At 42.0% G+C, this 12325-nt stretch overlaps 1 protein-coding gene across 1 annotated transcript; it reads left to right on the top strand.

Annotated features, from left to right (window-relative positions):
* Positions 1-3901: 3901 nt before the first annotated feature.
* On the top strand, positions 3902-9699 carry LOC145408036 (uncharacterized). Its single transcript, XM_080278835.1, has 4 exons — positions 3902-3936; positions 7720-7848; positions 9076-9172; positions 9422-9699. The coding sequence occupies exons 1-4, from the start codon at positions 3913-3915 to the stop codon at positions 9697-9699; spliced, it is 528 nt and encodes a 175-aa protein (XP_080134961.1). The 5' UTR covers positions 3902-3912.
* The last annotated feature ends 2626 nt before the right edge of the window (positions 9700-12325 follow it).

The following is a 12325-nucleotide window of genomic DNA, read 5'->3' as shown; positions in this document are numbered from 1 at the left end:
TAAGTTTCAATATCGATTAATAATGCATTTGGTTTGCATCAATATATATATACGAGGATACTGAGGTGCAATGTGCAGCATAAACCACAAAAGATGAAGCGCTAGGAAGTCTCCAAAGCCACTCCGAAATTGAATAATATCGTCAGGCGGTCGCAAGAATAAACATATATATTTTTCACTCTGCCATCTCTTGAAAGGGGTTACCGGAGATCGTCTATAATCCTCTCACTACTACAGATTTTCCCTCTACTCTGCTTAATATTGGCCATAGATGAATATAATTGCTTAAGATGAAGTAACTCTCTCTCTCTCTCTCTCTCTCTCTCTCTCTCTCTCTCTCTCTCTCTCTCCGTTCATCTTTCATGGTCCTCGATTCCAGTGAGCCTTGCACTCCGAAACTAATTGTTAAATTACTTTCCAAGCCGCTGCTTCGTGTGTATAAGCCAGAACGCTCCATCACCTGAGGACTAATTCATAACAAACCCCCGTAACGCAATGGCTTTATTATTATTATTATTTTATTCTTGCGCAAAAGTTTGGAAAAGTATGCCTGTGTGATGGAGTCTGGATTCCGGGGGCTTGAATGGTGAGTGAATGAGAGTGTGGCCCGATTAACTGGGCATGCTGTTGTTCCTCGTCTATCAGGTTCTCCCTGCTCTCCGGAGAGAATGTAAGAACACGTCACCGCATTAAAGGGTTTACGACACACAACGTAAACTTCGATTATGAATCCTCTCTCGGTAACGGGCAGGGAGCCCCTTCAAGCAGTGAAACTCTTATAATCGGGCTGCTCCGTTGCCCGGTTCTACAGACGTTCCTCAGCTCCCTCCCTATCACACAAAAGGACTGCAAGACAGGAGCAACTCCAGGCTGCAGCCCCTGGGTTCACATGTAGATAAGCCTGAGCCCAAAGCAATAACATAAATACTCTAACATTGACAACGTTTTCATCTCACCCAACACTGATCATATTTCTCGTTGTGTTAATATTATACACTGATATGACTTGCACTCTAATGTGAATGCATAATTTCACAAGCAGCAGCTGGGAGTCAGTGCAGTAATCTACACAATTACCTCATCTGTCTGAGTACGTCATTTTTATTTCATTCCTTCATCTATTAGATTATTTTACTTAGTCTTGGAGGGTCCTCTAATACATAGGATGTTAATGAGGGCTCTATCCCATCCCTTCATTCAGAAGTGTATCTTAAAGCGAATAAAATCGTCCGGGAATAACATGAAGAAAATGCAAAATATGTCATCTGACTGGAGGGAGTTATCTTACATCCACCTGTCATTCCTCTCCTCCAGCGTGCCTTAGGATTAATGATTATCGACTGAACGGGGGTCATTAGGACAGACAACCAATTTTACGAACACAATCGTCCCCTAGTATACGATACACAACAATCGAATTATACATGTTCCCTAACTGTAGTTCTCGGTGAACAGAGATACAGAAGAAACTAACTTTCTTCACGAGTTGATCGGTCCGGGAATCGAACTAAGATTTCTCCAGCTGAGGGCAAGCTGTTCTAACCATTACACCTCCTCCCCCGGCCCGACCTATGCCACAGGCACCCGAATGGGGCGGAGTAGGGCGAGGCTGGGCGGGGTAGGGTGGGGAGTGTGGGACTCAGCTGATGTACGAGTACACGCCACAGGCCACAGTGCCGTGCTGACAACACAACAGTGACGACGGGTTGTACTGCTGGCTACCTTACCACACCGCTACTGGGATATTACCGTGCACAATCTTCAGGTGACGTGACCCTAGACTCGTAAGGGGTGCATGGTGATAACAAGTGAACATACATCCTTACTATACTCCATTTTTTTTATTGAGGCGAAGATGCACTTGACTGGTTGATGATGATTAGCTGAATGCAACATGTCAAAAAAATATTTACTAACCCAAATTTCCCCCTTAGATAATTGTTGTCAGTTAATAATGCTAGATTATGAAGTAATGTTGCATTCAGCCAATAATCACCAATCTGTCAAGTGCATCTTCGCCTCGATAAAAAAAAAAAAACTAAGTATAGTTACTCTTGCTACAAAAGGGGGTACCCAGTTTGTTAGTGACATTAGAGCAGCTGCAATGACATTATTACCAACTAGAAGGCATTCAGAGAGCGCATACCTCCACCAATACCATTGCCATTAAAAAGGATCCGGATACGGATTCGAATCCGCCCGAAAATTTAATAAATTCTTTCTTGGTCCATGGCCTACCTGTTTAATTTCAGTGAAATTCATTGAGTAAAATTTTGGAGATACTGTGCGGGATACTCCGGATCCGGATCCGGATCCGCCTCCCAATTTAAACATTTCTCCCTTGGTCCATGTCCCACCCTTCCACAAAATTTCATCAATATCCGTTCATAACATTTTGCATAAAGTTGCTAACAGGCAAACAAACAAACAAACGCCAGCAAAAACATAACCTCCTTGGCAGAGGTAACAATTTACTATGGTTACAATTGGTACAAAGCTACCAAAGATAAGCTCTTATTCTTGCGTACAGATCTTGGGGCGAGTACTGTGGTTAAGAGGGCACATCATCCCTTCCAAGAGTGTAGCCAGGGGTGGAATTCTGGAGCATATATGCGATCAACAACCTCTCGTAAATCAGAATTTGATGTGCAGGCACAATAAGGCAAATGGAAAGTTTCTGCACTCATTGTGCTTTCTACAAATAAAAATATGAGTTGTGACACGCAACTGATCTTAAATTGTGTTTGCGAATCCGGTAGCAAGATCGTAGTTTCCTGGGCCTGCGATGCTGAGAGGGGAGTAAAAAAAAAAAAAAAAAAATGATTATGCAGAGACTTCTTCCATAATTTGAAATTGTCTATTGAACAGTCAAGTGCAGGGAAAGATTAAGGGAGTTACGAAAAAAAAAAAATGTGTTCCTGATCATCAGCTGTCTCTCTAATCAATTATGTACATGTCCGACAACGATGCAAAACCCATCCATTGTATTCTCAGAGGATGGCAGGTTCTGGAGCATTTAAGAGGCACATTCGGCCACTTTTCCACATAATCTTCATTATTTGTACTTCCCTCCCGTTTTTTCTTATTACTACATATTTCTTTAAGTTGTACTGATGAAGATACAAATCACACTCACCAACACAGTTATGCTACAGAAAGTAGCGACATACGAAATACTCCAGCTATGTGAATCCCTACTCATTTCTACTGATGTTATAGTTTACCTAGTGTTGAGCTGTAAGTGCACTAGTAATATCCATACCACAGGAAAAAAGTCAATGAAAAGGTAAGTTTTACAATTATATATAATTATAGCCTTCAATTATAAAGTCACTCGCCATATCTTTTAATTCTTAGGCCCCAATACTCACTCTCAGATGACTATAAACATCACGCTTCTTCCAACCATGAAAGGGTTAACTTATCTCCTCTATACCTACAGAGTAACCTAAAACATAACCAAACGATCTACCGATTGTTGCGATCCCAACGGAGGACTGGTGTTGGGTGTGGGTGGAGGAGGTAGTCATTGTCAGTCAGCAATGGAAAGTGTGACTCGGTGAATCAGTCGCTTTGGTACAGGCCACATATTTAGGGGACTCTCTCGACATGGGTTCAAGCCCCACTGACTGCCATTACAGTTCGACGGGTGGATGCCCACAAGGTACTGCATATCCACGACAATCACATGACCAACTATATTCCATGCCACTGCCTATTGCCATTATTCTCTATTTCACCGTCTGTGCCTCGTATCTATCCTACCCACCTCCTAACCCATTACTTTACTCCTTTACCTCAGAAGCGGGTGAGGTGGAGGCGGAGTTGAGGGAGGAGACCAGCCAGGGCCAACCTAGCAGGAGACAGGAGGGGCGGAGCTGGGCGGGGAAGATGATGGGGTCACCGCTCACAATGACAGGAAGGAGAAAGTCGCGGGTGAGCCATGTCATTCATTAACCTTCTGACAATTACGGTTTCTCTGAGCTATATAAAATCATCTGGTGTTAGCCTAAATATCTTTCCTAGGTGTGCCAGGAGCAGTGTTATTCTAGAAGGTTTTTTGAAGTCTTTAACGGCTAGGATTTTTCTGGACTGAATGAAATATGTAACGTTACCCGAAACATAATTCCTAGGTAGACCAATAACACACAAACACAGACACACACAGACACACACACACACACACACACACACACACACACACACACACACACATATATATATATATATATATATATATATATATATATATATATATATATATATATATATATATATATATATATATATATATATATATATATATTATAAACACACACATATATATTTCTTTTATGTCTCCGACTCTGGGCAATGAGCCTGTTCTCAAGGCCCAGTAATCCTCCTACATACCATATACCTCTCTACATGTCACCACTTCAGCGCTAACACCCACCGTCCATATTGAATACATGCTAGGGCTGTCTCATACCGGACTGGTGTATTGGTATTAGCGGGGGTATTTTTACGACATATATATCGGAGAGTTTTATAATCCCCTGACAATTTCTCACGACTGCATGATATTGTCCGGTGCAAAGCAGTTCCTTGGTCGACCCCCCCCCCCAAAAAAATAAATAAATAAATAAATAGTTTTTTAATCCTTTGAGATCTAGAATTTCTCAGGACTGCATGAAATCGACCGGTGCAAGTCTAAATGTAGTTTTGTGCAGCATTTAGCTAGTAGGATTAATCTCAGTCGAAATAATCTTATGGTGTTAGCCTGATAACATGCAGGGCGATGCCACACGTTAGGGTTTTCTGGCAACGTTATCTCTGTTCTGGCGAAACTGTCTTGGCAATTTTTAAAGAAATACTGTTAAACGGGCCTTTCCAATAGCATTCACCGTGAAGAGTATCCTTCAACTCCCCAGAATGTCGCAGCTAATATTGAAATGCCTGGGAAGTGTTAACATAAAAAGCACTCCTGTCACCATAACTTGCTTCTCTTCGGACGCATAAAAAAATTAACGCAGGCAGTTCATTTTAAATCAAATCTCTTCTGTATCAGCTACATTCTCTTCATCACCATACTGTACATTCTAATCATCCTTCTCAAATAATTGGCTACATGTTAAGTTTTCATGTGGGAAAGTGCTCTTTGTTCTCTTTTATTCTTATGCAGAAGTATCTCTTGGACGGGCCACGTCAATAAGTCACTCCTAAGGATTTTCGCACACAGGATGTTCCGTTCTAGCGAATCCTCATGTGCAACTTCACATTACCGACGTCCCGTACGGTCCTGCATCTATCTAGTATTTCGATACTTGTTTATTATTATTTTATATTAAAAGGTATCACATAAAATTAATCTTCTACGTAGTATTTTTACCTCGCCAGGACGGAGTCTGGCGAGGTATTGTTTTTGGTCGTTTCTTTGCTTCTATGTTTGTTGGCAACATCACGGAAAAGAGGCTGAATGAAATTACATGAAACTTTCAGGATATGTGGACACTGGTTAAAAAAAAAAAATAATAATAAATAAATAAATAAAAGTGATTTTAAAGGCAATCGAGAGACCCTAAAAGGTCAATTTCAAGGTCACGGATTTTTAGAGGGCTATAACTTGAAAACGGTTCAAGATGGAGAAGATATTTACCATTATCAGCATAAAGGAACTCCCACATGGGCTTTAATTGGGCACCAAGACCTTTGACCTTGAGTGACCCTGAAAGGTCAAACTCAAGGTCACAGATGTCCAGGGGACTATAACTCGAAACTGGTTGCAAATGGATATTTATTATTATCAACATATAGGAAGTTTCAGATGGGCTTTTTACTGGTACCATGACCTTTGACCTCGTGACCCTGAAAGGTCAAACTCATGGTCACGGTTATTCAGGGGGCTACATCTCGAAACTGTTATCAAGTTATAGGAAGTCTCATATGGGCTTTCATCTGGCGCTATGACCTTTGAACTTCGGTGATCTTCAGTGGTCAAATGCAGGAGCACATAATTATTTAAGACGGCTATGACTTGAAAACGGTTGAAAATACAAAAACTGCTTTCGGATGAGGTTTGTTGTGCCTGGCACCACTTGTATACCATGTGATGATAAAAAGTTAATCTCGTCTTGTACTGGTAATAACATAAAACAATCTGGTACACGGCTGCTCACAAGCAAGAAACATCGGCATCACGCATTAATGTCCTGTAGTATGTACTGGAAGAGACTTACTTTCACGGGCTCACTGATAAGATATAAGGGGTTGCATAGAAAAAAGTACGGGAGGAGGAAAGACAGCATTACAGAATAGGTGTATGGTGTAAATTAATATATCGACCATACCTCCCCCCTACCGTCCACCCACTATATTCTTCCCCCCCCCCCCAATTTCAAGCTCTACGGGAAGTACTGTAGTCAAGAAGCACCTTGTTCTATTTTTACGATAAACAAGTCTCTAATGAAGCCAATTTCATTTGGAAAGAAATTTGTTTCCCTTTGTTTTCTTTTTCATTTAATATTCACTCTACCTTGGGTCTGAAATCTATGACAGCTGTGTGAGGAAATACTATACAGTATCAAATTACATTACATCTATGTACTTTTTATAAACATCTCATAATCCTTTCACCACGACATACAGTACTTTGTATTTTACTCTGGTTAACTCTCGTCCATTTCATCTATCTTAGGAGAGATCCCATGGGGTGAAGGGATTAACAGCAAGAAAGTCTGTGAATGCGGCCGCACGCTCTACCAAACTTTTCCCCGTGCTCCGTTTCCCAGAACCTCTTGACCTCTGCCCCCACCATCCCTCCCACGTTTCCTCCTCGTTCCCTACAACCTCCCCACCTCACCCTCGACCTCTCCCCTCTCCCCCGCCTCTTCCTCACCTCTACACAACCTCCCCGCCTCCTATGACCTCCGGAGGCCTCAACACCCTCATTCTTCTGCCACAATTCTACGTCCTTGTTCAAGAAATTTTAATTCCGGGGTGATCCCCACCTTGAAGAACTGTCTTTGTCCAGTAATAAACAACATTACAATGTGTATGTGTGTGTGTGTGTGTGTGTGTGTGTGTACCTATATATATATATATATATATATATATATATATATATATATATATATATATATATACACACCACACTAGAATTTGTTGACGGTTGTGATGAAGTGTTATGGAAAGGATGCCGAACCGTAGTGCTGTCCTGTTCTGCCAATGAACTAAGGGAAATAAGCTGCAAAAAGGACGAAAACCTCCGCCTGCTTAAAGTGAATGAACTTCAATTTCCAATTGCAACGCCAGGGTTAGAGCTGACCTGTGCACTCACTCTGCATTACCAAATACAAATTAGATATGTATGTACCAGTAGCGATAGACATATAAATTGATTGACTGACTGACTACATTCTAGCACCACGCGACAAAGGTCATATGACACTCAGGTAGAGAAAGGCAGTGGGAGCAAGGAAAATGTGAAGGTTTAAACGCTGAAGCGACAGTGACGATTAAACGGAAATATCAAGATGAGAGGGTGGATAGAAGAGGGGAGGACAAGGAAAGAAATACGAGACAAAAATCCCCTTTGAGTCGCCTCTCACGACAAGGAGAGATACTGGGGAAGTTTCATTTCCCCCTCTCCCCAGGGGTTGATGAACAGTTAAATATTTGTAACATTAGTGAATGGGAACTCGTAAACTATATGACACGGGCAACACCGTTCTCCGGTAGGTTTCATCGATGGTGGTCAGGAAATATTATCGGCTGCGTCATCGTCGTCGCCATTCTCTAAGCCAGGAGTACCAGAAGCTAAGATCCCTCCTGCCAGGGGCCTGCGGGGCTCCTCGACTTAAACACAAGGTCAGTGCGAATCGTGTGTGTGTGTGTGTGTGTGTGTGTGTGTGTGTGTGTGTGTGTGTGTGTGTGTGTGTGTGTGTGTGTGTGTGTGTGTGTGTGTGTGTGTGTGTGTGTGTGTGTGTGTGTGTGTGTGTGTGTGTGTGTGTGTGTGTGTGTGTGTGTGTGTGTGTGTGTGTGTGTGTGTGTGTGTGTGTGTGTGTGTGTGTGTGTGTGTGTGTGTGTGTGTGTGTGTGTGTGTGTGTGTGTGTGTGTGTGTGTGTGTGTGTGTGTGTGTGTGTGTGTGTGTGTGTGTGTGTGTGTGTGTGTGTGTGTGTGTGTGTGTGTGTGTGTGTGTGTGTGTGTGTGTGTGTGTGTGTGTGTGTGTGTGTGTGTGTGTGTGTGTGTGTGTGTGTGTGTGTGTGTGTGTGTGTGTGTGTGTGTGTGTGTGTGTGTGTGTGTGTGTGTGTGTGTGTGTGTGTGTGTGTGTGTGTGTGTGTGTGTGTGTGTGTGTGTGTGTGTGTGTGTGTGTGTGTGTGTGTGTGTGTGTGTGTGTGTGTGTGTGTGTGTGTGTGTGTGTGTGTGTGTGTGTGTGTGTGTGTGTGTGTGTGTGTGTGTGTGTGTGTGTGTGTGTGTGTGTGTGTGTGTGTGTGTGTGTGTGTGTGTGTGTGTGTGTGTGTGTGTGTGTGTGTGTGTGTGTGTGTGTGTGTGTGTGTGTGTGTGTGTGTGTGTGTGTGTGTGTGTGTGTGTGTGTGTGTGTGTGTGTGTGTGTGTGTGTGTGTGTGTGTGTGTGTGTGTGTGTGTGTGTGTGTGTGTGTGTGTGAGAGAGAGAGAGAGAGAGAGAGAGAGAGAGAGAGCATCAATTACGTGCTGATCAACAAAGACTGCAAACAAAACATGACATGTTAATCATATACACAATGATGATGACGAATGTGTTATAAGGAGAGGTGTTGTGTTAATGACAACAGCAGGTGTGGTGCTAATGATGACAACTGAGGTGTCATGATCAATGGTCTGCTGTTCATATGGACAGGTGTGGTGTTCATATGGACAGATGGTGCAAGTGTTGATGAAAGGTGTGGTGCTAGTGACAGGTGTGGTGCTAATGAGTAAACACGTGGCACAGGTGTAAAACGTACTAGTATTAACATTCTCAGGTTACTAAGACACACTCAGACGAATATAATAGTCTGACATTAGCTGGAAAAAGAACATCAGGATTGTGCCAACCATGAGTGTTACTGATTACAGGTACGTGTGGTGAACGCAGCCTATCAGTATATTTGCAAACTACAATCAGCACTCCTGGCCAAATACTCCAGTAGGGGTGTACCGGCGGTTCTGGCAGGTTAGTGTACATTTCGGCATCCATCCGCCTCACCCAGCCCTTTATACTGATTGTGTGATTGTGCACCACACTGCACGCAGCCCTTTGTAATTATACACCTTGCAAAACCCTTTGTGTTTATATAATATATATATATATATATATATATATATATATATATATATATATATATATATATATATATATATATGTGTGTGTGTGTGTGTGTGTGTGTGTGTGTGTGTTTTCCAATACAAGTTTTCTTTCCAGGACTGGTTGGTGGGCAGGTAAGGACAGCGAGGGATGTGCAAACTCTGGCCCTTCACTTGATACTCAACGGTAACCTCTCCTCGACCCCACTACCCCTACTGCCTGACCCTTCCACCCCGCCGCGACCCTCACCACAACCACCTCCACCAGACAGCAGACAGCCAAACACACTCTCTCATACCTCAGCCTTTCATCTGACATCCCAAGCCATAAAAAAGAACAGTGATTCAAAGTTCCTTAGTAAACCTCAGCCACGTTTTCAGACAGATAACCCATGAAATAAACATATGCACCAGATTCGCTGACAACCAAGCGATCATTTCCCTCACCTAACTCAGATATATTTTTGTCAAAGCCTAGGCCTGTAATAGAGCAACAGAGGAGAGAAAACTATGTATTTTTGCTTCCTGCTAAAATATATCTTAGTTACGGGACAATTTTCTTCCGATATTCGTTTTGCAGGAAGCGGAACGGTGGAAGAATACCAGTCTTTCCATGTCTCTTGTTCTTCCTTCAAAAACAAATCTAAGTTACGAGAAGGAACTGATTGTAATTCTCTCAATCAAGCTGCACGTCCTCCCTCACACTGCAGTCCCTCATCTGTCACCTCAGTTCCTAAAAGGAACAATGATTCGCAGTTTCTTAGTAAACTTAAACCCTGTTTTCAACGTTTCACAAGAAATACATGCTTATTTTCGATATGGACCCTTCATTATGTAAGGTTTGTCAATTAAATTTCAACATTAGCTATCACACTGTTACTGACGGTTAACCTTCGTACGTTTTCAAGCGAGCATATGGACTTAAAACAGGGAGACAGATAATTAGTATTAAAAAAGAAAAGAAAAGAGAAAAAAGAAAGAAACTGACATAGGCCTACTTAAAAGCTGTAACAGTAGAGAAGGTAAAAAAAAAAAAAAATCGTGGGCCTATTTCAATCGATTTCAAATGTCTCGAGAAAATAAAGATAATCGGGCTACGTTCCTTACTCTCGGTTTTAATATCTCTGTAATCTAATACATTATACTGAAGCAAATTTTAATAAAGTATGCAGTTTTATATGACGCAACTTTTCATTTCAAACAGCACGCTAAAAACATGCTAGAATTACAGTGTTCTCCAGTGTAGGTTGGCAGGACTCTTCATTTGATATTATTATTGTTGTGACTTTACACTCTCTCTCTTCAATCATTCTTTCCTCTTCCTTCTGCCTGTGAGTGACTCTGCACTGAGTGACAAGCCAAATGGTTTCCTGTACACCAGGGAACCTTTTACTATGCTGGGTGGTAACCATATAACCAAATTATGGCGCCTGGTGGTTTAGTGGGTAATTACGGCGCTCCAAGCGGATTGAGCTGGTGAAGGATTACACCCAAGGAGTGGTTGGGGTTTACTGTTCACGTAATGCCACTCACGTATGAGTGAGGTTGGTAACTCTCATCTTAAATGTCAGGACCAACTTGCCTAGCCCCGGGCTCCTACGCTCCTCATGGGGCAATGTAGGACTGGATGATGATGATGGTGATGTTCTTTTTTAAACCCTCTAATCATATTATGATTTCCGGTTACTACACAAAACCTCAGAATAGAGGTCGTCTTCTAGGCGGCTTTAGAGATTTCATAACACTCTTTTCTTGGCAATTTATTCTGCACATTACACCTCAGTATCCGCTTGTACCAGTGCAAAGCATGACGATATTAAAACCAGCATATAATATTTAGGTTCAATACGTACAATAACTCGCAAAGGAAGATAGAGTAAGGATCTACGAGGAGGCTATGTGCACAAAGGTAGCAAAAGAAGGATGGACAACTTAATTAGATCCAAAATACGCTGAGCAGAATGAAAAGCAATTATAACAGAAATAGAAAATGTAGGAGAGTTACCAAGGAAATCAGTAAGCAACGAGGGGGGAGGGAGGGGGAGGGAGTGGTAATAATGAGAGGAAGGGGAAAGCAGAGCAACGGATGTGGAGTAGGAGCGGGCAGTCGAGAAAAAGGTGTCGGATAGTCAGAGGGAAGTTACTGGAGGGCTGGTGTTTAGATGGGCCTGAGGCCACAACAGGAGGCTTGCTATTGCACCTTTTCCTTAACGACTTCTTTTTCATAGTTTAATATTCTCCTTAATAATGCATATTTCTCTTTAATATCTAAAAATCCGTATAAGTAACCTAAAATGTTTAACATACAAAAGATGCTGGGAAGCCTCCTTGACCCCTCCAGTCTCGTGATGTGTTTGAATAACCTTTGAACAGCCCTACATGATTTTACACAACTTCTGTGAGACCTCTTGGAGTGAAATGATAAATGAATGCTGTATTTATCCTATCACGTTCGAAGTTTCTCCAAAGCCGTATATATAGTCCAGATAGAGCAAAAACTAAGTAAACTAATGTTGCATTTAGCTCCAGTTCGAGGAGCTTCCCCAGACTCGAATATAATAATATAGAGATGGCAAAGACGAGGTGAAAATACGTCACGGGAGCGAAGTGGTTACGAACTGATGAAAATACGGGGAGCAATGTTGTGGCAGGGGAAGGGTGGAGTCAGGGTGGGTGTGCCTAGGTGCAGGCAGAGAGGCGGAACGGGGCCGTAATTACCAAGGATCTTAACTATACCACGTTTGTTCTAACCTAACAGATATCACTATCCGCTTTTAGCTAACATGATAGCCAGGTGTTGTCATATTTGAAGACTGACTTGTCTGGTAACAGAAGATTCGTCCCCACCTTATAACTAAGGGTACTCAAATTTCATGCAATCATGCCTTAATATTCAGGTTCGGAGTGATCCAGTCTGTCAGGTGAAAAGAAGCGACTATAATTTCTACCATAAACAAATTTCCAATGCAAATGATTAAGGACAGAATTACATCAGTTTTTTTTTTTTTTTTCCTGTAATATC

Source organism: Coenobita brevimanus, chromosome 75, assembly GCF_032717465.1.
Source record: "Coenobita brevimanus isolate Jiangsu-jjx chromosome 75, ASM3271746v2, whole genome shotgun sequence".
Classification (NCBI taxonomy): Eukaryota; Metazoa; Arthropoda; class Malacostraca; order Decapoda; family Coenobitidae; genus Coenobita; species Coenobita brevimanus.
This window is presented reverse-complemented; position numbering and strand designations above follow the sequence as displayed.

Excerpts from the sequence above, each read along its gene's own strand:
- LOC145408036 (XM_080278835.1), top strand. The coding sequence starts at position 3,913 with ATGACAGGAAGGAGAAAGTCGCGG. Across the intron at positions 3,937-7,719 it reads CAGGAAGGAGAAAGTCGCGG|GTTTCATCGATGGTGGTCAG; the intron begins GTGAGCCATGTC and ends GTTCTCCGGTAG. Across the intron at positions 9,173-9,421 it reads TGTACCGGCGGTTCTGGCAG|GACTGGTTGGTGGGCAGGTA; the intron begins GTTAGTGTACAT and ends TTTTCTTTCCAG.